Below are 25,361 nucleotides of genomic sequence, written 5' to 3' on the forward strand. Positions count from 1 at the left end.
AGCAAGATAGGACAACAAATAGAGGAATATTTTGAAAATAACGAAGGTGGAGAGGTGCCGATCCCAGGTATATGGGATGCATTTAAGCAGTGGTTCGGGGTCACTTTATAGCAGTGGCCAACAAATGAACGTGTCTACATAAATTTGAAGTACGGAAACTTGAAGATGAGATCTGGGAGATTGAGCAGGAGTGGCAGCAGCAGTCCTCCCATTGCATAATGCAAACACTGACGACAGTGAAGGGTCAATTGGGAAGCACTAAGCTAACCAAGCGGAGCTCCCCTTGGTCCACCTTAAAAAATTAGCCTATATAGCAGGAAATAAAGTGGGCACCCCTCAGCCTGACTCTTGCGAGGCAAGCAGGAAAAAGAGTACATGAAAGAAATAACAACCTTTTCTGTAGCCCAGGTATTATATGATGAAGGGAAAGTCTACGAATTCTGCACATTCTACAAAAAACTCTATAAGGGAGCTTCCCAACCTCCAGGAGAAAGGGATGCTTTATTGGAGCCAGTTCAACTGACAAAGCTCATGAATGACCAAAGGGATTCGCTGTAGGGCTCTATCTTCTTAGAGGAGGTGCGCTTAGCTATCAAGACCCTAAAAGCTAACAAGACTCCCAGCACCATATGACCTTACAGCCACATTTTATAACACACACTCTTCCCAACTAATCCCAAAACTTATGAACCTGTGCTTCCACGGGGACCATCACACAGGCAATGGGAGAGGCGGTGGTGATGGCCATCCCAAAACCAAATAAGAATGTTAAGCAGTGCGCCTTGTAGAAGACCTATAGTCCTACTGACCACTGACACTAAGCTATACACAAAAATCCTTGTGACCCGACTCAGCACGCTGCTAACCATCCTGGTAGACCCAGACAAGAGAGGCTTTGTTCAGGAGTGCCTATCACATGATAACATCAGAGCAGCCATCCACCTGATAGAAAATGTACTGCCAATCTTGTTGTCCCTTGACTCCGAGAAGGGCTTTAATCGGGTGGACTGGAACTTCCTGGGGCTCACACTTCAGAAAATGGGTTTGCGCCCTAGGTTCCTACAGATGATTTTCTCCAATTATGTCAACGCTGTCGCTAGAGTCACCCTCAACAGTTATCTCTCAAGACCATTTAGGCTTACCAGGGGCACCCGACAGGGATGTCCCCTTTTCACCGCTCCTGTTTGACCTATTTATCGAATCCCTGTCCTGTATAATCAGGCTGACCAGCGCAGTCAGGGGTATCAAATTCGGCCAGAGGGAATTTAAAAACTCCCTCTATGCGGATGACGTGCCTCTGAAACTGGATGCACCAACTACTTAGATTCTTGCAGTAGTAAACCTCCTAGTAGCCTTTGATAGTGTATCTGGATACATGACTGACTACAATAAATCAGAGATTCTCAATTTGACTCTTGCAGCAAACAAGGCAGTGGTGCTGCCATCTCACTTCCAGTTTTGGTGGGCTAAAACTTTTATCCATTATCTGGTAATCTGCCTTATGTGGTCTGTGAACGAACTCTTCACTTCCAACTACCCCACACCCATACTCACTTCTACAACCGAAGAACTCTATAACTACGGTACACTGATCCTCTCATGGTTTGGTTGCATTAATGTGATCAAAAGAGGTGTGGCGCAGCAGCCAGGGTGACTGACTCCGGAATCAGGGGGCTCACGGTTCGATCGCTGGCGGCAGATCAGACCAGCACCATGTGACTCTGGGCAAAAGCTTGCCTAATCTTCCCGACGGCCCCCAGCGCCTTGACACCTTCAGGTAATTGTTCGCGCTTTACAAATACTGAAAATACTGGACAAAATGAACGTGCTCCCATGACTTCTCTAAGTCTGTCAAGCCCTTCCCCTTTTGGCTAGATCCCATCTAACTGAAACATGTCCTACAAAAATGTATGACACCCATATGGAAAGGTAAGGCTACTAGACTCCAGCAGACATTGATGAGCCAACTGAGGGCGATGGGCCTGTGGTGGCTCCTAGCATCCCGCATTACTATGCAGCCCCATACCTGAGACCTTTGGCGGACTGGTCCAAAATACTATGTAAGACAGTTGGCTGCAGATGGAGCATTCTATAGTCTGCCCGCCCCAGTGAGACCTGGTATGGCTGGAGAAGCGCTACAGGCCACCCAATGCATATATTAGCACACTGGTATCCACAACTCTCAAGACTCCAAAGACATGAGCAAAATATTTGGGTGTTAGAGGACTGGTGTCTTATCTATCCCCATATATACTACAATCCAGTGTTTTTACCCACCCTAGATAGCCACGCCTTCCTTAACTGGATGGAGGGAGGATGCAGAATGATTGCAGATATGTACAAGGCCCAGACTTCGAAGTCCTTTCAGCAGTGGAGATACACTTATGGGCTTCCGGAAACTGAAAGATTACAATATGCCCAGATTCGACACTGGGCGACCCAGAGGAAAAAACCCTACTCAAACTACAGTTCTCTAAATTGACATGCACACAGGGTACAATTTCAACGTTGTACAAACGACTCCTAAATCATGACACCACACCCTCTGGCATCACTACAGAGAATGGGAATGTACTCAAGGTATGCAGGTGACCCCAAAAAGATGGGAAAGACTGCACAAGGCATACACTTCTCACCCTTCTCATCCTTGGGGTGAGAGATACACTACAAAGTATGGTTCAGATGCCATTAATCCCCTCCGTAAGCTACACAGCATGTACCACAACGCCTATACTAGGTTCTGGAGGGGATGCAGAGCACTTGGCTATGCCCTTTACATATGGCGGGACTGTCCTGTAATTCGCCCAATCTTGGGAGAGGTATTTAAAGTACTCCAACAAGTTCTAACTGCACCGATACCTACAACACCAGATGTAATTCTTTTGAGTCTGAAACCCCTCAGATATCAAGGGGCGTATGTGCTTATAGTGAATTGGTGCAGCAAGATTAACCATAACCCATCACTGGAAGAAACCACACTGCCCACCAGACATACAGTAGCACCAGAAACTGTGGGCCATATTAGCAATGGAGCGACTAACCAGCAAAATACAGGGGTCACATTTGGCTTTCAAAGCAAAATGGTGATGGCTTTCAAAGCAAAAGAGTACAACACTTAATTGGGGGAACACCCAGCCTAGCTCTTACCACACAATGGAAAGTACCCGATCTCTTTCACTGACAGGTGCAGGGAGCACCCCCCCACCCTTTCCTTTGATCAGTTCCTGGATGGGACCAGATAGGATACTTAGGAACCGATTTATCACACTTACATGTTTAGTGATGGGTGCATAGGGTACCTTTAAGTTCTGCAGTTGGGGGGAGCAGAAGCGGGAGGGGGCAGGTGGCTGTTTACTACCGTGAATAATGGGAGTGATCTGGACTAAGGGTGTTATCTATGTGGTACATCATATAGGGGCACATGCATCAAGCTAATTACCGGTCACAAAGGGGCCGATTCACAGAATCGGCCACTTTGAGACTGGGAATTAGCCTTTTGGGATGCATCAAGCCCAAAGCCATTCCCAAAATAGGTAATTGCAAAATTCGCAATGACCTATTTTTGCGAATGGAGTTAGGAAATCACAAGTTGCGACTCCCTAAATGCAATGCAAGAAGCATTCTCAGAATGCGACTGTGCATTAAGGAATTGCAAATAACCATCAACTTCAAGTTGATGGTAATTTGCAATTCCTTTGAAAAATTGAATTTTTCGAAGTGCCATGTGGCGCGCACACAGGCCCTTGGGGCATGTGTGTGTGCGACATGTGCACACATGCCAATTTTGGGGGTGCATCAGTATGTCCTTTTGGCCCCCTAGCGCCCTTGAAATTGCATGCGCAATTTGCGATTATCTTTTTGGTAATCGCAAATTGCGAATGGTTTCCCATTCATTCCTATGGGCCTCAAGGCAATTTGCGATTCACTCATAGGGAATGTGTAGGAATCACAATTTATTTAGCGATTCCTACATGCATAAGGAATTGCGACTCCTCAATAGTGGTTCCTTAATAATCGCTATTAAGGAATCGCAATTCCTTATGTTGTTGCATGTGCCCCATAGTACCTTTTGTAACCTCTAATTAGCAGACTGCACCTTTTGTTTACTTAGATCCTTTCCATGCTATCACAAGTTTGCATGGTCAGATTGTTTAAAAAAAAAAAAAACTAATAAAATCTTCGAAACACAAACATATTAAAATATTGATTATTATATTAAAAACGAAACATAATATCAGCTAATATGCAAATTATTCAAATCAATTAAATAATTACAAAGAGTAGTCTAATTAACCAATTAAATTCAACTGCCATTCTGTTTATAAGTATCTAGTAAATAATTTACAATTAAAATAATTTATGACATATTCAACTTAACAGATACAAATTTTGAAAAAGTATTAATAAGCACTTAAAAATAAATATTAAAAAGTCCACCCTATTTCCCTACAGACTCAACAATCCAACAATAAATAAAAAAATTCAAATAAAATAAAAAATCTTTACACTTATTACCAAATCAAAAAATATATAAACTATAATACAAAATAATTACACACTGTTAACATTAAAATAATAATGACAAACAACACAAAAACTAATAAAATGCAACAAAATAATTTCAAAATGATATTATAAATAACTATATTTAAAAAACAATAGAAAGTACCTGCAAATGATAGTCTTACCTGCAAATTTCTGCCCTGGAATATTTTTAACATCACAATAATTTTGACATAACATTTGTGTCAGTTGATATTTTTGAAACTAAACTATATTAAAATCACACACCAGAAAATTGCTTGCAGGGAATTTGCAAAGTAGATATTGTTTGCAAGGACAAGCGTGTAAAGTATGAGCTGCAGAAATTGTGGTGTAATCTCTTGAATTTGAAAAGCAGGTAAAATCTTGTTGTGCAAGGCTAAATGAATAGGAGGTATTGTGGTAACACAGTACGTACTGTGGGGTATGTGTGGTGCCAAGGACATATGATTTGCTGAATGTATGCAGATAGGCTATGGCTTGCTGAAAAAGATATAGCCTGCTGACATTTCTTCCTTCACACTGTCTTGCAACTGTATCCTCTCTTCATATTCCTTACCATGCACATCTTCTTAACACTCCCTGGAAGCCATATCCTCTCTGCACACTTTCTCATTCTCTCTCGTCCATATTCCCTGACATTTTCCCTGCAATTTATATCTCCTTTGTACATTTCCCTCAGCCCTCTTTTCTCTGCAGATGCTCTGTAACTTCTGTCTTCTCATAAAACTTCCCTGCTAAACACATCCTGGTTGCTCACTTCCTGCAGAACAGGCCCCTTAGCCTACTTCTTCTAAAACACATGCTCGCTCAGCAGACTGCTTGTATTCTGCCCTCGCACACTTGATCCCATGTGTATCAATTACACAGCACCCTGCCAAATGGGCTACCAGGGCCTACCTTATGACTAAGGAAGATCAACTTAAAAATGCATTTGAGAAACTCAAAGACCTGGAAAATTGTCCAAGGCAAGAAAATCTCCACATCCGAGGCCTCAGCAGGGAGATTATGGACACTAATCTGGAACTCTTTGGGGTGGGAATGCTTTCCTTGCTATTAGGGCATAACCAACCTGAGATAACGGCAGACAGGATACATCGTGTAGGCCCCAGGAAATCCTCCCAACAGCAATGCCCCAGAGACATGCTGATCAAGTTCCACTATTTAGTAGAGAAATGGAAGGCCCTCCAGAAAGCTAGAAAAGCAGGCGAAGTGAGCTTTCAAAATTACTTTTGTACAATATTCTAAGATGTATCAGAACTGACTCTGCACCGACCTGCAGCCTTTCAGCCTATTACCTCAAAACTTAGAGAGGACGGTATTTGTTATAGATGGACTTATCCCTTTGTCCTCTTATTTGAGCTAGGAGCAAATGCCGTACTGTATCAGACCCAAAGAGTGCGCCTACCCTGCTGGACATCACACTCATTACCTCATCTGAAGCACCGCGCATTGGGGACACTGTACTAGGACCCTCATGTGACTCAGGGGAAGAGTGTTGTGGAGCATAACCATGATAGGGGATATTCCATCCAAAGAACAGACACAATGCATGGCACACATGACTTTGGGGATTGGGGTGGGGGCCACAGGAGACCCGGGGCCACCCAAGGAAGGGCAGTTGGACACCGCCACAACATGCTGTAGAGGATCAAGAATGGCTTCGGGGTCGCTGACGCAAGGCTGAGTTGGAAATGTAGTAAGATACTGTACTACACCTTGGGGCCCGTCAGCAGATCTTCATAGTAGCAGGCCTCACAAAGACCCAGCCTAAGCATATGCCACAGCCACGAGTAAAAGCTGGACTCCATTGACAGTGATGGCCTTATTTATCTAATACTGAGGTGCACCCAGGGAACCCGAGATGACCCCTAGTAGGAATCCCCCCTGAGCAAAGTAATAATCAATGGATGGGAGTCTTGCGGGGGGTGATGGACCCCTCTAGGCTGGACAGAAATGGAACAGTCATCATCCAGGTTACGGCTGCACTCGCAGGATGGATGCCAATGTAACATAAACACATTTATCATTTGCGCCTGGTGGAATGGCTCTATTGGAGTGTATTAGTCCGCCTCCGGGTTGGGCCAGTCCGGCTCTGGCGGCCTCTTGCCCACATACTTAGAGATACAGGGGATGAACGTAACCCTCTCCTACCACGCTATTCAAACAATTCAACACTACACCAGGCCTCATGCAACGCATGATGATTTGTTATTAGTTAATTATTGTTTCTTGATTTGTTGTGGAATGTTTTGGGAGAATTGGGGGCTTAAAAGGGTGGGGAAGGACCGTTGCATCCACCTTGCCCATTCTTTCTTTAGTTTCTTTACCTGATCTGTATTTGCGTACCACCTACTCAGACACATCCATGATCCAACTTGTCTCACTAAATACAAGGGGACTCAACTTGCTGAATAAACGTGGGCGTTCTGGCCCTCCAAGAATCCAGCCCAGACATAATCTGCTGACAAGAGACCCATCTCCTCCACATGGATTAGGGGGAAGTGAAGCATACAACATACTCAACAAGCTACCACTCCTCAGCCAATACCAAGCAGAGAGGGATGGCAATATATTTTATGTGTAATCTCCCAGTTTCAGTCATGCATGCCTACATGGAGGAAAGGTATCTCAATCTCGTGGAGACACTCCACGGGACACCTCTCACTGGAGCTACTTTATATGCCCCAAATGAGGCTCAGGACACGGTCATGATAGACTTCCTAGGGCAGTTAGCAGAGCTGGCCAGGGGGGACATCATGCTGTCCGGAAATCTGAATATGGTTTGGAATCTATGCATAGACGTGGGGGAGGTGGAATGATAAACATGCTGGAGCCTCCTCCAAAAGGCTGAGAAAATCCAATGAGGATTAACTCCGACACGAAACCTGGGGAGACTTCAATCCTGTGACCAAGGCCTACACTTTCTACTCTTAAGTACAACGCACCCACTCCAGAATTGATTATATCTTACTTAAAAACTGTCTTGTGGGACATATCCGAACGTGGAGATTGGCTCCATATCGGTCTCTGATTACTTTCTAATCAGGATCCAGCTAGAAATGTGGAATGCAAGATATCTGGGCACATGGAGCTTACACCCCTCCATACTTAGGGACCCAGTCACTAAAAGCAAGATAGGACAACAAATAGAGGAATATTTTGAAAATAACGAAGGTGGAGAGGTGCCGATCCCAGGTATATGGGATGCATTTAAGCAGTGGTTCGGGGTCACTTTATAGCAGTGGCCAACAAATGAACGTGTCTACATAAATTTGAAGTACGGAAACTTGAAGATGAGATCTGGGAGATTGAGCAGGAGTGGCAGCAGCAGTCCTCCCATTGCATAATGCAAACACTGACGACAGTGAAGGGTCAATTGGGAAGCACTACGCTAACCAAGCGGAGCTCCCCTTGGTCCACCTTAAAAAATTAGCCTATATAGCAGGAAATAAAGTGGGCACCCCTCGGCCTGACTCTTGCGAGGCAAGCAGGAAAAAGAGTACATGAAAGAAATAACAACCTTTTCTGTAGCCCAGGTATTATATGATGAAGGGAAAGTCTACGAATTCTGCACATTCTACAAAAAACTCTATAAGGGAGCTTCCCAACCTCCAGGAGAAAGGGATGCTTTATTGGAGCCAGTTCAACTGACAAAGCTCATGAATGACCAAAGGGATTCGCTGTAGGGCTCTATCTTCTTAGAGGAGGTGCGCTTAGCTATCAAGACCCTAAAAGCTAACAAGACTCCCAGCACCATATGACCTTACAGCCACATTTTATAACACACACTCTTCCCAACTAATCCCAAAACTTATGAACCTGTGCTTCCACGGGGACCATCACACAGGCAATGGGAGAGGCGGTGGTGATGGTCATCCCAAAACCAAATAAGAATGTTAAGCAGTGCGCCTTGTAGAAGACCTATAGTCCTACTGACCACTGACACTAAGCTATACACAAAAATCCTTGCGACCCGACTCAGCACGCTGCTAACCATCCTGGTAGACCCAGACAAGAGAGGCTTTGTTCAGGAGTGCCTATCACATGATAACATCAGAGCAGCCATCCACCTGATAGAAAATGTACTGCCAATCTTGTTGTCCCTTGACTCCGAGAAGGGCTTTAATCGGGTGGACTGGAACTTCCTGGGGCTCACACTTCAGAAAATGGGTTTGCGCCCTAGGTTCCTACAGATGATTTTCTCCAATTATGTCAACGCTGTCGCTAGAGTCACCCTCAACAGTTATCTCTCAAGACCATTTACGCTTACCAGGGGCACCCGACAGGGATGTCCCCTTTTCACCGCTCCTGTTTGACCTATTTATCGAATCCCTGTCCTGTATAATCAGGCTGACCAGCGCAGTCAGGGGTATCAAATTCGGCCAGAGGGAATTTAAAAACTCCCTCTATGCGGATGACGTGCCTCTGAAACTGGATGCACCAACTACTTAGATTCTTGCAGTAGTAAACCTCCTAGTAGCCTTTGATAGTGTATCTGGATACATGACTGACTACAATAAATCAGAGATTCTCAATTTGACTCTTGCAGCAAACAAGGCAGTGGTGCTGCCATCTCACTTCCAGTTTTGGTGGGCTAAAACTTTTATCCATTATCTGGTAATCTGCCTTATGTGGTCTGTGAACGAACTCTTCACTTCCAACTACCCCACACCCATACTCACTTCTACAACCGAAGAACTCTATAACTACGGTACACTGATGCTCTCATGGTTTGGTTGCATTAATGTGATCAAAAGAGGTGTGGCGCAGCAGCCAGGGTGACTGACTCCGGAATCAGGGGGCTCACGGTTCGATCGCTGGCGGCAGATCAGACCAGCACCATGTGACTCTGGGCAAAAGCTTGCCTAATCTTCCCGACGGCCCCCAGCGCCTTGACACCTTCAGGTAATTGTTCGCGCTTTACAAATACTGAAAATACTGGACAAGGGGAGGAGCCAAGATGGCGACCGGGACGGCAGCGTAGACTCCCGGCTCCGTGAACCTCCGCATCCCGCACGAATATCCTGCCTGAGATCCTCAACCTGTGCTACGTGGTCGTGTTTCTGAAGGAGAGGGGCTCCCGACTGTGTGACTCCGAGGTTTCTAGCAGTGCTATCGCCGGAGAAAACTGCATCTGAACCTTGCGGCCTGTGCGACCCTGGAGCCGGGACATCGAGTGGGCGCCGTGGCCGGGTGGCAGTGCGACAACAGCGGCTGGTGGTGACTGGGTGGAGTCGGCCCACCGGAGCGGTGCCAAACTCGGCCTGCATCTCGGCGTGGTCATTTCTACTGCCCAGTGTAGCTGACCGAGTGCATGACCGGGGGCGCAAATCTTGGATCCTCCGGTGGCTGCCCCTGCCTTGCTGGTGAGCTGCCCGGCCGCCGTCCGTATCCTGCCCCGATCATTGCGGGCCGCCCCCGGATTTCTACGGGAGCTGGTCCGTGGTGGGGACGACTGTTGCCCGTGACCACGGATAGTTTTTTTGCCTGCCCCCGGAACCCGGTCACCCGCGACGTGGACATCGCGACGCTTGTCCCGGGGTCCCGGCCCCGGTGAGGGTCGGGCATACTTGGCGGCCATCTTGGGTCGATGAAGCCTACCATCCTGTCCGCTGGGCCGCAGCGGGCCTGTGAGCGTACGATTTTTGAGAGTGTGGCGGCGAGATCACAAAGAGCTGAGCTGGGGTACGGCAACCTCCTCGAGGCTATTGGTACTCTTCATTCCTCCTTGGTTCATGGTTTCGTGATCTTGGGGAGTAAGCTCGATGGTGTGGCGTCGGAGTTGGGGCAGTGGCGGCCCGCCTGTCCGCACGAACACGGAGTCTACCCACACTGCGCGCAGGAGGACGCTGTGGCGGCCACCCCTGAGGTTAGTGTACGACTGGACGCCCCGGCCAGTATGCTACAGTGTGTTCGACCTTCTGAGAGCCTGATCTTTCCCGGAGGCGTCGGACCTGAGTGGGATGTGGTGGCCTCATCCCGTGCATGCCCTCCTGCGACCCAGAGACAACTCCAGCACCTAATGTCTGCTTTGGCTGCTTTTGCTTTCCTGAACCTTGCGTGCAGAGCAGATCCTAGGGCAGCACTGGGAAGCCTGTTTCCTCAAGCGGCGGACTGTGTTGATGCTCAGAGACTTCCGCCCCACCTGTGTGCGTCGCTTCTCTGTTGTTGTTGGACATTCCTCTGCCTAGGAACATTGGGTATGGTGCTGGGTCGAGGGGTTGGCATGGGCAGAATTCCGAAGAGTGGTCAGGGATGAGGCTAGCCCCTCGGGGGTGGTCGCCTAGTGGACGGGCGGGCTTGGGGTGGTGTGCTCTCCTGACATGGCTACTGGCACAATAGGTGCATAATGCTCCCCATCGAGGTTTGAGAAGTTTGTTTTTGTCCTGTTCCTTGTTCACTTTAGGGGAACCTTACCGTGCGGGAGGGAGAAGCCGGGGGTCTGTTATGAAGGCCCTCCTCCAGTTTATAAATACTTTCTCTACCCCCCCGTCTGGTGGGGGTCCTTTCCTACTTCTTTTTCCCTATTCTCCTACATTTCGGGTCTGGTTCCAGGGCGACAGGCACACTGCTGGGGGGGGGGGCCGTACTCATCTGCAGAGGTGCAGGGTGGGGGGTTGGGGGAGGGGATTCTGTATTCTTTCATCTTTTTTTCCATGGCCTCCTTTTTCTTCTCTGATTCTTTTTGTTTTCTTTTCTGGGATCAGCGTGATACACCTCCTTTTGCTATGCCTCGTTGCCGTTCCATGTGTTCACAACTTCCGGGGTGTTCTTGGGGAGTTCTGACGGGTGACTGCGGGCGCAACTGTATACTATGTGTTTCCCCATCCTGATGTTCTTGTGTTTGCGCCATTGACCGAATAGATTGCTGTAAATCGCTAACGTTCATTACTCCGCATATCCGTGATCGTTGTTTTTAAAATTGCTTGTCACCTGATCCTTCTGCCTCGTTTCATCATAAAATGAAAACCTCTTTCTCCTGGTGCCCTACTTACGCTGTTCACAGTATTAGCAGTACGATTTTGCTCCCCGAAGTGCTGCCTGTGTTTCTACTTGTTGTTATTGCTCTGATTGCTTAGCGGCCGGCCCTGGGGGGTTGTAGGCCCATACTTGTTCTTCTTGAACTGTCAATAAAGGTTTTCAAAAAAAAAAAAAAAAAAAAGAAAATACTGGACAAAATGAACGTGCTCCCATGACTTCTCTAAGTCTGTCAAGCCCTTCCCCTTTTGGCTAGATCCCATCTAACTGAAACATGTCCTACAAAAATGTATGACACCCATATGGAAAGGTAAGGCTACTAGACTCCAGCAGACATTGATGAGCCAACTGAGGGCGATGGGCCTGTGGTGGCTCCTAGCATCCCGCATTACTATGCAGCCCCATACCTGAGACCTTTGGCGGACTGGTCCAAAATACTATGTAAGACAGTTGGCTGCAGATGGAGCATTCTATAGTCTGCCCGCCCCAGTGAGACCTGGTATGGCTGGAGAAGCGCTACAGGCCACCCAATGCATATATTAGCACACTGGTATCCACAACTCTCAAGACTCCAAAGACATGAGCAAAATATTTGGGTGTTAGAGGACTGGTGTCTTATCTATCCCCATATATACTACAATCCAGTGTTTTTACCCACCCTAGATAGCCACGCCTTCCTTAACTGGATGGAGGGAGGATGCAGAATGATTGCAGATATGTACAAGGCCCAGACTTCGAAGTCCTTTCAGCAGTGGAGATACACTTATGGGCTTCCGGAAACTGAAAGATTACAATATGCCCAGATTCGACACTGGGCGACCCAGAGGAAAAAACCCTACTCAAACTACAGTTCTCTAAATTGACATGCACACAGGGTACAATTTCAACGTTGTACAAACGACTCCTAAATCATGACACCACACCCTCTGGCATCACTACAGAGAATGGGAATGTACTCAAGGTATGCAGGTGACCCCAAAAAGATGGGAAAGACTGCACAAGGCATACACTTCTCACCCCTCTCATCCTTGGGGTGAGAGATACACTACAAAGTATGGTTCAGATGCCATTAATCCCCTCCGTAAGCTACACAGCATGTACCACAACGCCTATACTAGGTTCTGGAGGGGATGCAGAGCACTTGGCTATGCCCTTTACATATGGCGGGACTGTCCTGTAATTCGCCCAATCTTGGGAGAGGTATTTAAAGTACTCCAACAAGTTCTAACTGCACCGATACCTACAACACCAGATGTAATTCTTTTGAGTCTGAAACCCCTCAGATATCAAGGGGCGTATGTGCTTATAGTGAATTGGTGCAGCAAGATTAACCATAACCCATCACTGGAAGAAACCACACTGCCCACCAGACATACAGTAGCACCAGAAACTGTGGGCCATATTAGCAATGGAGCGACTAACCAGCAAAATACAGGGGTCACATTTGGCTTTCAAAGCAAAATGGTGATGGCTTTCAAAGCAAAAGGGTACAACACTTAATTGGGGGAACACCCAGCCTAGCTCTTACCACACAATGGAAAGTACCCGATCTCTTTCACTGACAGGTGCAGGGAGCACCCCCCCACCCTTTCCTTTGATCAGTTCCTGGATGGGACCAGATAGGATACTTAGGAACCGATTTATCACACTTACATGTTTAGTGATGGGTGCATAGGGTACCTTTAAGTTCTGCAGTTGGGGGGAGCAGAAGCGGGAGGGGGCAGGTGGCTGTTTACTACCGTGAATAATGGGAGTGATCTGGACTAAGGGTGTTATCTATGTGGTACATCATATAGGGGCACATGCATCAAGCTAATTACCGGTCACAAAGGGGCCGATTCACAGAATCGGCCACTTTGAGACTGGGAATTAGCCTTTTGGGATGCATCAAGCCCAAAGCCATTCCCAAAATAGGTAATTGCAAAATTCGCAATGACCTATTTTTGCGAATGGAGTTAGGAAATCACAAGTTGCGACTCCCTAAATGCAATGCAAGAAGCATTCTCAGAATGCGACTGTGCATTAAGGAATTGCAAATAACCATCAACTTCAAGTTGATGGTAATTTGCAATTCCTTTGAAAAATTGAATTTTTCGAAGTGCCATGTGGCGCGCACACAGGCCCTTGGGGCATGTGTGTGTGCGACATGTGCACACATGCCAATTTTGGGGGTGCATCAGTATGTCCTTTTGGCCCCCTAGCGCCCTTGAAATTGCATGCGCACTTTGCGATTATCTTTTTGGTAATCGCAAATTGCGAATGGTTTCCCATTCATTCCTATGGGCCTCAAGGCAATTTGCGATTCACTCATAGGGAATGTGTAGGAATCACAATTTATTTAGCGATTCCTACATGCATAAGGAATTGCGACTCCTCAATAGTGGTTCCTTAATAATCGCTATTAAGGAATCGCAATTCCTTATGTTGTTGCATGTGCCCCATAGTACCTTTTGTAACCTCTAATTAGCAGACTGCACCTTTTGTTTACTTAGATCCTTTCCATGCTATCACAAGTTTGCATGGTCAGATTGTTTAAAAAAAAAAAAAACTAATAAAATCTTCGAAACACAAACATATTAAAATATTGATTATTATATTAAAAACGAAACATAATATCAGCTAATATGCAAATTATTCAAATCAATTAAATAATTACAAAGAGTAGTCTAATTAACCAATTAAATACAACTGCCATTCTGTTTATAAGTATCTAGTAAATAATTTACAATTAAAATAATTTATGACATATTCAACTTAACAGATACAAATTTTGAAAAAGTATTAATAAGCACTTAAAAATAAATATTAAAAAGTCCACCCTATTTCCCTACAGACTCAACAATCCAACAATAAATAAAAAAATTCAAATAAAATAAAAAATCTTTACACTTATTACCAAATCAAAAAATATATAAACTATAATAAAAAATAATTACACACTGTTAACATTAAAATAATAATGACAAACAACACAAAAACTAATAAAATGCAACAAAATAATTTCAAAATGATATTATAAATAACTATATTTAAAAAACAATATAAAGTACCTGCAAATGATAGTCTTACCTGCAAATTTCTGCCCTGGAATATTTTTAACATCACAATAATTTTGACATAACATTTGTGTCAGTTGATATTTTTGAAACTAAACTATATTAAAATCACACACCAGAAAATTGCTTGCAGGGAATTTGCAAAGTAGATATTGTTTGCAAGGACAAGCGTGTAAAGTATGAGCTGCAGAAATTGTGGTGTAATCTCTTGAATTTGAAAAGCAGGTAAAATCTTGTTGTGCAAGGCTAAATGAATAGGAGGTATTGTGGTAACACAGTACGTACTGTGGGGTATGTGTGGTGCCAAGGACATATGATTTGCTGAATGTATGCAGATAGGCTATGGCTTGCTGAAAAAGATATAGCCTGCTGACATTTCTTCCTTCACACTGTCTTGCAACTGTATCCTCTCTTCATATTCCTTACCATGCACATCTTCTTAACACTCCCTGGAAGCCATATCCTCTCTGCACACTTTCTCATTCTCTCTCGTCCATATTCCCTGACATTTTCCCTGCAATTTAAATCTCCTTTGTACATTTCCCTCAGCCCTCTTTTCTCTGCAGATGCTCTGTAACTTCTGTCTTCTCATAAAACTTCCCTGCTAAACACATCCTGGTTGCTCACTTCCTGCAGAACAGGCCCCTTAGCCTACTTCTTCTAAAACACATGCTCGCTCAGCAGACTGCTTGTATTCTGCCCTCGCACACTTGATCCCATGTGTATCAGTCCTTCACACTACCTGTTGGTCCTGTCCACCACTCCTCGTGTTTCGCTCACATGCCTTGACACCAGAGGAGCCCACCCCTCAGAGAAGGGTAATAACATGTCTTTCTCCACATCATAGGACCCCATTGTAAGCAAGGGCTTGACCTGCCTGAAAAATGCTCTGTCTGGTGTCACGAGTGTCTACACCAAGGCGCTGCTGGCTTACGTCTTCACGCTGTCGGGTGACTCTGCCCAGAGGGCAACCCTGATGTCTGGGCTCAACAATGTGGCCATCATCTCAGGTATGCTGTCACTGTCTAGAAGCTGCTTCATTTCATAACTTTTAAAATGGATTTACATTTCACTACGAGGGTGCTCTAGTTCACATTTATCAGTGTTTTGGGAACCAGTAATCCGAGGTCCTACTGATATTTGAAGACCTGCACAGCCCATCTTGGGGTTTATTGTCCCTGGATCCCTTATTACTATTGTGGGGCTATAGCACACAATTTGCTGCTATTTATTCTCTGTATAATGGAAGTTTTTCTCTATTGCTTCGGCTGGAGTGGGAGGTAATCTAAGATATCCTCTTTATTTAAAATACAATACATTAAAAAATCTATTTAAAGGATCGTGGTGGCACATGGCAGTCTGCAAATCATCATAAACAAATAAATGTCTTTATACATATGCATGTCATTTAAGTTTTGTCAATCACAGCAACTAAGTAATCTGAAAGAAACACGTTAGTTAGATTCCTCACCTTAGAATATCCCCAGGCGTCAGACTGGATCCGGAAGATTTTTCGTCAGCAATACCCCTTGCGCGTCGCTAGGCGTCGTCTGCGGCTCCGCGTCCGTCGTCGGCGTCGTGCGCCGGAATGACGTCGTCGGAGTACTTAGACGCCGCCCTCGCGCGCTGACGTCAGTTCTTCTTTTTTCCGCGCCAGTAAGCGCAGATCCGGGAGAGCTACCCCTTTAGTCAATTTTTGACTAACTTTTTTGATCCTTTTTGATCGTGTCTCGACACCGGTGCCGGTAGGATGCCTGGGTTTAAAGCCTGTACGGATTGTACCCGATTGATGTCGGTTACGGACCATCACCGCCGGCGCCTTTACTGCTTGGGCCTCGATCACGACGCGGAGTCGTGTTCGGACTGCAAGGCCCTGACCTCGAAGGCTAGACGGGAGCGGTCCCGTAAGCTTCTCGAGATTCGCCAGCCGACGTCACCATCGGTCGTCGGGATCCAAGTCTTCGGGTAAGTCGAAGCATTCAAAGAAGTCCAAGAGGCGACACCGCTCTTCGGACTCCCCTCGCCGGTCGCGCGACTCGGCCGAGGGTCAGGGTGGTTCCACCCCCGCGGCTCCGGCGGAGCCGCAGGTGCCGCGCACGTCCCCATACCCTCCGGTCCCTGGGACTAACGCGACGCCGGCGGAAGTCAGTGCCTTCCTCTCGGCCATGAGGAACCTGGCTCCGCCGTCGGCGCCCGCTGGTGCGCCTTCGGGCCCCGCGGACCCGACTGGGCTGCCTTGCCTGCCGGTGGCTCCGGCCCCGGCGCCGTTGACAGCTCCGGCCTCGACACCGCAGGCGCCCGAGGGACCCGTTCTCGAGTCCCCGTCGACACCGGTCGACCTCGTCACGCCTCCTCCGCCGGCGTCGACACCGGTACCACCACCGACGCCGACGTCGACTCCGCTCGACGTCGGGCCCCAGTTCAGTCCCACTCCGGGCCCGGTGCCGGTCCGGCGTCGATGGACGCCGAGATCGGCGCCGCTAGAGACGCATTATGTCTACCGCCCGGCTCCGTTACTTTCTCCTCTATACCAGGAGTCGGATGATGGGGACAACTGGGAGGGATCCGAGGATCCTATGGCCGCTCAGGCTCAACTGTCACAGGACTGGGCAGATGAACTGGGGGAGGCCAGTGGCCTGGATACCTCTCCGGACACTGGATTTGTCTCTCCTCCGACTGTGGCTTCGGAGGAGGGCGCTGCTTTCTCTGTGGTGCTGCGCAAGGCGGCCGCAGCCCTTGGGCTCGAGCTGCCTGCCGTGGCTGTGAGGACTAACGTCCTTACTGAGGTGCTTCAGTCTGCAGCAAGCTCCACTGAGCCTCTGCTGCAATTCAATGAGGCCCTCATTGACGTTCTGCAGGGCACCTGGTCCAAGCCCTCCACAGTTCCTCCTGTGGACAGGAACGTCGCCAGGCGCCACCGCCCTGCTCCGGGCGACCCCAGTTTTCTGTCCCAACACCCTACCCCTGAGAGCCTGGTTATCCAGGCCTCCACCTCCCAATCCTCTTTCCCGACCGCCCCGCCGGACCGGGATTCCAAGAGACTAGAACAGTTTGGCAAGAAGCTGTTCTCTTCCCTTAGTTTGGGCCTGCGGTCTTTGAACACCGCTTGTCTCTTGGACCGTTATTCCCACTCTCTGTGGGATACGGTGGAGGACGTGCTGCCCCTGTGTCCGGAGGAGGCCCGGACACGACTTACCCAGGCTCTGGCCGATGGGAGGGATGCCGCGCGACATGCTATACGTTGTGGGCTTGACACCACGGACTCGCTGGGTAGGGCCATTTCTACCACAGTGGCGCTTAGACGTCACGCCTGGCTGCGGTCCACGTCATTTTCGGGCGATGTCCAGAGCACTCTCATGGACATGCCGTTTGATGGCACTCGCCTGTTTGGCGAGAAAGCGGACAGTGCGCTGAACCCCTTTAAGGACTCCCGGGCTACGGCCAAGTCCTTGGGCCTCTCGGCCCCGCGGTCGCTATCTTCCGCCTTTCGCAGCCAAGGAAGGGGTGCCTCCTCACGTGCGCCTAGCCACCAGCCGCAGAACCAACCTGCGCGCGGTCGCGGACGTGGTTTCCGCCGAGGCGGTTCTGGAGGACGACGAGGTCAGCCCACATCCACCCCGGCAGCATCCGCCTCAAAGCCTTCCTAGTCCGAGCTTTCAGGCCCATTCCACGCCAGTGGGCGGCAGAGTTCGCCATCACCTGCTCCACTGGCGGTCCATCACATCGGACAGGTGGGTGCTGCAAATCGTCCGAAGGGGCTACTCCCTCCCCTTCGAGACGACCCCTCCAGCCATGCCACCGCAGCACCACCGTATCTCGGGGGATCATTTGAATCTTCTCCACGAGAAAGTTTCGGCCCTCTTGGCCAAGGGGGCCGTCGAGCGCGTTCCGAGTCCAGAAGTAGGTCGTGGTTGTTATTCCCACTACTTTCTGGTTCCCAAGAAGGGCAAAGGGGGCCTACGCCCTATCTTGGACCTCCGGAACGTCAATGCCTTCCTCCGGAAGGAAAGGTTCAAGATGTTGACTTTGGCTCAGGTTCTAGCTGCCCTAGACCCCGGAGACTGGATGGTAGCGTTGGACTTGCAGGACGCATATTTCCACATCCCCGTCCTGCCGGCCCACCGGCGTTACCTGCGGTTCACGGTGGGCCAAGAGCACTTTCAGTTTACCGTGCTCCCCTTCGGCCTCACCAGTGCCCCTCGGGTGTTCACGAAAGTGATGGCGGTGGTCGCAGCTCATCTGCGCAGATCAGGGGTTCCAGTCTTCCCCTATCTCGACGACTGGTTGTTGAAGGCGGGCTCGCCCCAGGCAGTCGTCTCCCACCTCCAGACTACGGCGGATCTCCTGCATTTTCTGGGGTTTTCCATCAACGTGCCGAAGTCACACCTGAGTCCCTCTCAGAAGCTCCTTTTCATCGGAGCGGTTCTCGATTCGGCGCAGTTCCGGGTCTATCCGCCGGAACAGCGGGTCCGGGATATACAGGCCCTGATTCCCATCTTTCGGCCTCTATCCTGGGTTTCGGTCAGGCTAGTGTTGCGGCTTCTGGGGCTGATGGCCTCCTGCATCCTACTAGTGCATCACGCCAGGCGGCGCATGCGGGCTCTGCAGTGGGACCTGAAGTTTCAGTGGGCCCAGCATCACGGCAACCTGTCCGACCATGTCTTGATCTCGGAGGGCACTGCACAGCAGTTGCAGTGGTGGCTCACGGACCGCGATTGGGTCATGGGCAGAAGCCTCTCCCTTCCCCAACCGGAGCATGTCGTAGTGACGGATGCGTCCCTCCTGGGATAGGGTGGCCATATGGGAGAGGCGGAGATCAGAGGCCTCTGGTCTCCGGCGGAGTCTCGTCTCCACATCAACCTGTTGGAGTTGAGAGCGATCCGACTTGCACTGAAAGCCTTCCTTCCCTCTGTCCGGGGAAGTGTCGTGCAGGTGTTCACGGACAACACCACCGCCATATGGTATTGCAACAAACAGGGCGGGGTGGGGTCGTGGACCCTTTGTCAGGAGGCCCTGCGCCTCTGGACGTGGCTGGAACACCAGGGCGTCACCCTTGTGGTTCAACATCTGGCGGGCTCTCTGAACGCCAGAGCAGACGAACTCAGCCGCCGGTGCATGATGGATCACGAATGGCGTCTGAACTCCGAAGTGGCGCAAGGTCTCTTTCAGCAGTGGGGAGAGCCTTGGTTAGATCTATTTGCCACCGAAGAGAACGCGCAATGTCAGCAGTTCTGCGCGTTGGAATTTCCAAGGCAGCACTCGCTCGGCGACGCTTTTCGTCACGAGTGGAGTTGCGGTCTGTTGTACGCCTTTCCGCCTATACCACTTCTGCCCAGAGTCCTGAAGAAGATCAGGCACGATCGGGCCCAAGTCATCTTGGTGGCTCCGGATTGGGCACGAAGGTACTGGTATCCCGAGCTACTCAGTATGTTGACCGATCCTCCGATACGTCTGCCCCTTCGGGAGGATCTTCTGTCGCAGCAGCAGGGGACGGTCCTCCACCCAAACCTGTCCAGCCTCCACCTCCATGCGTGGAGATTGAGCGGCGACAGTTGATGCCATTTGACTTGCCTCCTGAAGTCTGTGATATCATTCTGGCAGCCAGGCGTCCCTCCACAAAGACGGTATACGCCTGCCGGTGGAACAAATTTGTGGCATGGTGCACAGCAAAGGCTGTGGATCCCCTTTCCGCCCCTCTTTCTGAGGTTCTCCTCTTTCTTCTTTCTTTGGCCCGGCAGGGCTCTGCCCTGGGCACCCTGAAAGGTTATCTTGCTGCCATCTCTGCCTTCTTGCGGCTTCCTGATCAGCCTTCTCTTTTCAAGTCCCCTGTGGTTACACGCTTTCTCAAAGGCATTACTCACACGTTCCCTCCTGTCCCTTTTGTAATGCCTCAGTGGGACTTGAATCTTGTTCTCACTTTTCTAATGTGTGCTCCCTTTGAGCCTCTTCATAATTGTCCTCTTCGTCTGCTGACGCTTAAGACTGCTTTTCTGGTAGCCATCACCTCGGCTAGACGGGTGAGTGAGCTCCAGGCTTTATCTTCAAAGCCTCCTTTTCTGTCTGTTCATCCGGACAAGGTTGTCCTTCGGCCTCGTCCCTCCTTTCTTCCGAAAGTGGTGACTCCATTTCATCTTGGGCAGTCTGTCACCTTGCCCACCTTCTTTCCGCCTCCGCATCCTTCCAAAGAGGAAGAGAGGCTCCACCGTCTGGACCCAAAACGTGCGCTCTCCTTTTATTTGGACCGCACAAAGCAGATCCGGGTGGACGACCAACTTTTCGTTGGATACGTGGGTGCTAAGAAGGGGAAAGCTGTGCACAAACGGACCATCTCTCCGTGGGTCGTTTTGTGCATCAAAATTTGTTACTCCTTGGCAAAAAAGGACCCTCCTGTTGGGCTGCGCGCCCATTCTACTCGGGCCACAGCGGCTACTACTGCTTTGGGACGGGGTGTCGCTTTGCAGGACATTTGTCAGGCGGCAACGTGGGCTTCGCTACACACGTTTGCCAGGCATTACTGCCTTGACAGCCAAGTCCGGAGGGATGGCTTCTTTGGCCGTTCTGTCCTCCAGGACTTTCTGGTGTGATCTTGGTTCGCAGACCCACCACCGGGGATGGTATTGCTTGGGTATCTATTCTAAGGTGAGGAATCTAACTAACGTGTTTCTTTCAGATGAACAAGTTACTTACCTTCGGTAACGATGTATCTGTAAGAAACATTAGTTAGTTAGATTCCTCACCGACCCACCCATCCTCCCCGTTCTGCGAACTGACATCTAGGGTTAAGGTTATCCTTTTCAGGCCCCTAGATTTTATTTTTGGCACCAGTGTCGGTCTTTGCATGGCTCTGCATTCCTGGCGCGGAAGGCTATGTACAAGAACTGACGTCAGCGCGCGAGGGTGGCGTCTAAGTACTCCGACGACGTCATTCCGGCGCACGACGCCGACGACGGATGCGGAGCCGCAGACGACGCCTAGCGACGCGCAAGGTGTATTGCTGACGAAAAATCTTCCGGATCCAGTCTGACGCCTGGGGATATTCTAAGGTGAGGAATCTAACTAACTAATGTTTCTTACAGATACATCGTTACCGAAGGTAAGTAACTTGTTCTTTATTACCAGTCGTCTAAACCTGGGATGAACCAAATCACCAAAAAACTCTCCCCCAGGTATTCTCCCAAAAATGGCAAATAAATTTGAATCCACTCCTCAATCACATGTTGACTCAATTCAAAAAAGTAACCACGTGCAAACATCATAATATTAGCATGTGTATCAAAAAACATAAATTTAGTATATTGCTATAAATGTATCATCTTTAGAAAAAGCCTATACATGCATCTTAAATGTCACACAATATAATGAAGCTAAAGGAAAAATTTAAATTAACAGACAAATTATTTAGTTATTATAAACATTCACATCTGCCACAATACGTCACTGTACAATTATGAATGTATTCATCAGGTACAATTGTTCAGTGCATGCAGATTGTGAAGGAAAGATAGTTGACGCGTTTTGGTGGGTTAAATTTAAATTATCCACCTCCTTCAGGCTATTGTCTTTTTTATTCGTTTTAACACAAATTGTCACATATCATATGAAGAAAATCTAAAGCCAACAACACATTAGAAAAGTAATTATACATGAAGATATATATACACCTTATTGCTGAACATTTACAAACATTTCATAAAAATTTAAAATGTCATTATATTTAAATCAATGGTACCTGTAGGTACTCACATACAGATTTGCTAAACCTGGGATGTCAAATGTTGGTTCAGTTTAGGTTCTACCGAAATGCATCAAACTTTGTGCCAACTTTTCTCACACATCTCGCAGCCTACCATAAAGCAAAGCAACAGCTTTACAACCCTTCATCTGGTGGAGTGCCAAAACCAATCATCACACCATCATCTCCTTATATGCTTTAATCCTGTTATTAACATAAATCTATTAAATTAAAGTTTTTCATTTATTTCTCTAGATTATCTTTCTATTGAAAACATTCATGTATGGGTTTATTTTCAGGATGAGCTTGTAATATTTGAAACAGAAACACTTCACAGAGGACCAAGCAGCAGTATTGTGTTGCTATTTTGAAAGCTATGTGCAGAGACCTTAGTCTCTGCCTCTCCTATGTTTTATTTGTGGAGGTCTCTGTCACGGTTTCTTTTTTTTTTTTTGGTAAAAGATTTTATTAAGTTTTCACACCCAGAGTCTTACAGACCAACATTACACATATGACCAGCAGACCTCTGTCCCGGTTTCTGAGGTCTCTGCACACAAATGTCTGAGGAACCTGAGGAAGTGGCTGGAAAATTGGAAATTCAACTAAATGGGGGCAGGGAGGGGGTGTAGGGAAAGGTTAGGAAGGGATGTGCAAACACACCAGCTCACAAAAGAGTAAGCCCATTTGTTGGAAACAGCCCACCCCCACTCCGCAGGGTGGTGGTGGACTCCTCGAACACACTGTGGTAGCTTGGCTCGAGTGGTCAGGAAACAGGCGCAGTGCTAAGCATACCATATACCCATACAATAACCATGCGTGCATCCGTTCCAAAAACGACTCTACACCGTAAAAATTATGAAAATATTCTTTCTTTATCTTTTTCTCTTAGTTGCTGATTGGAAAAATAAATAGGTCAATCACAATATACAAGTTTCAATTAGTGCAGGTCAAATAAATATTGGCTGTTGAATGAAATAAATAGGGGTGATCATAAATAACAGGGCATAAATACAAGGGCAATATATACAGACAATTAAATACTTTGAGGCAATAAATACTGTATCAATAAATATTGTACACCAACAAGTCCTGTGGACCTATAAATATAGTGCAGCAATAAATAGGTAAAAACTCAATAAATACAGTATCCCCAATAAATAATTACAAGTATACAGCACCCCTCATATAATCAGATGACACTTCACTTCTTAAGGGCTGATTTGGCCCAGGCACAGCTTGTAGGGTTGGGGAAGGCTTGAGGGGGGAGGCTACTCCCTGGCTGGGACAAGGCTGAGGCCTAAACTGAGGTAGATCAAAGGGGGGAATACCAATGCCCTGGCTTTCCTTCTCCACACAACCTCTCTAGGTTAGTCCCAGTTCACCCCAGGCACAGTCAGGTTGGTTTCAGCACCTCCCTAGCCCCTTAGAGCAGTCTCTCAGGTCTCCACAGGGCCTTAGGCGCCCTCTACTCCACTTACTGCCCTTTTTCTGATGTTCCGACGCCGCTGGAGTCGTGTCGACGCCGTGAGGCGGTTCCGGTTCGGTCTCGGCGGCCTCGGCACAATGTCAGTTCTTTGACGACGCCGGTAGGCGGTTCCGGTCCGATGTCGGTGGCCTCGGTTCGATCTCGACCTCCGATTCGACGGCGTCGGGCAGTCTCTTCACGATGTCGACTTCGGGCGGCTCCGGTCCGATGGCGCTCTCGGCTCCGATGACGTCGGCCGGCCTGGCCTCGATGTCGACTTCCGGCGACTCCGGGGTGCGATCCTCACCCCCGACCTCCGGTGCTCCTCCTCACAGGCTCCGGGCGACTCCGGAGTGCGATCCTCACTCCCGACCTCCGGTGCTCCTCTACCTCGGTCTCCGACGACTCCGGAGGGCGGACTTCACTCCTCCGATGACGCCGCTCGCTCGACCTCGGTTCACTTCCTCCTCGACCTCTGGTATTCCTCACGACCTCCGTCGGCGCCCTCTCACGACCTCTGGCGGCTCCGGGTACGACGTCTGCTACTTCAGTCAGCGCCGCTTCTCCACCTCGGGCTCCAGGTCTTCAGGCTACTCGACGCCGGACTCCAGGGAAACCAGTTCTCAGGTCAGAATCTTGCTGTTTTCTTGGTTCTAAGGCCTGTTCCTGCTGTCCAGGTCCTTAGGATAAGTTTCTTCTGTCTTCTTCCCACACAGGGCTATAGGCTGGGATCCATCAGTAGGGACAAGTATCAAGGGTGGGTTTATGGACCCCACTCCAGGCACAAGTTTCCACCCCTGCTGCTTCACTCCTTCCTCCTTCACTGTTGTGCTCCTCTCTCTTCACCAGTCAGGTGCCAACTGCCAGCTCCAACTGCCAACTGCCTCTCTTATCCTCCCAACATTCTAAACGGTCTCCAACTGTCACAGAGTTCTGGAATCTCCTGGAATGTTCTGGAAGGTGCTGGTAGGTTCCAGTGGATGCTGGTGATGTCACAGGTGGCCACCATCTTGTGCTCCAGGCCCTCAGACAGAAGTTTCAGGGGTAGCTAAAATGGCTCCCTGAATCTGTAGCAACACTACAAAAAGTCTGGTGGTTCCCAAAAAGGAAAAATTCAAACAGGGTTTGAGGCAAAAGTGGGACAAAATAAATAATGATGAGGAGGGACCACCCAAAGGGCTGACAGGTCTAACACGCGTCCCCCCCAGCTGAAAGTGGGGAGAGCTACCCAACCCCTTGGGAGTTCTCATCACTAAGGCGGAAATACCTTGAGAGCCCGTCTGCATTGGCGTGGTCCACTCCAGGCCGATGTTCCACCTGAAAGTCCATCCCCTGTAGGGAAATAGACCACCTCAACAACTTGGGATTCTCCCCCTTCATCTGCATCAGCCAGCGAAGGGGTCTGTGGTCGGTCTGAACCAGGAAGTGCGAGCCAAACAGGTATGGCCGCAACTTCTTCAGAGCCCATACCACTGCAAAGGCTTCACGCTCTATTGCACTCCACTTCTGTTCCCTGGGAAGTAGTCTCCGGGATAGGAAGACCACGGGTTGATCCAGACCCTCTTCGTTGAGTTGCGATAACACT

The 25,361-nt window shown here is 48.5% G+C and overlaps 1 protein-coding gene across 1 annotated transcript in view; it reads left to right on the forward strand.

Moving 5' to 3' along the window:
• The window catches only part of LOC146812810 (alpha-2-macroglobulin-like protein 1), a 630,734-nt gene that overhangs the window by 505,192 nt on the left and 100,181 nt on the right, over window positions 1-25,361 (forward strand). The window contains exon 29 of the mRNA XM_085615203.1: window positions 15,427-15,589. Within this exon, the coding sequence (XP_085471329.1) occupies window positions 15,427-15,589 (163 nt within the window). The remainder of the gene's footprint in view (window positions 1-15,426; window positions 15,590-25,361) is intronic.

The sequence above is a fragment of the Triturus cristatus genome, chromosome 7 (assembly GCF_964204655.1).
Source record: "Triturus cristatus chromosome 7, aTriCri1.1, whole genome shotgun sequence".
Taxonomy (NCBI): Eukaryota; Metazoa; Chordata; class Amphibia; order Caudata; family Salamandridae; genus Triturus; species Triturus cristatus.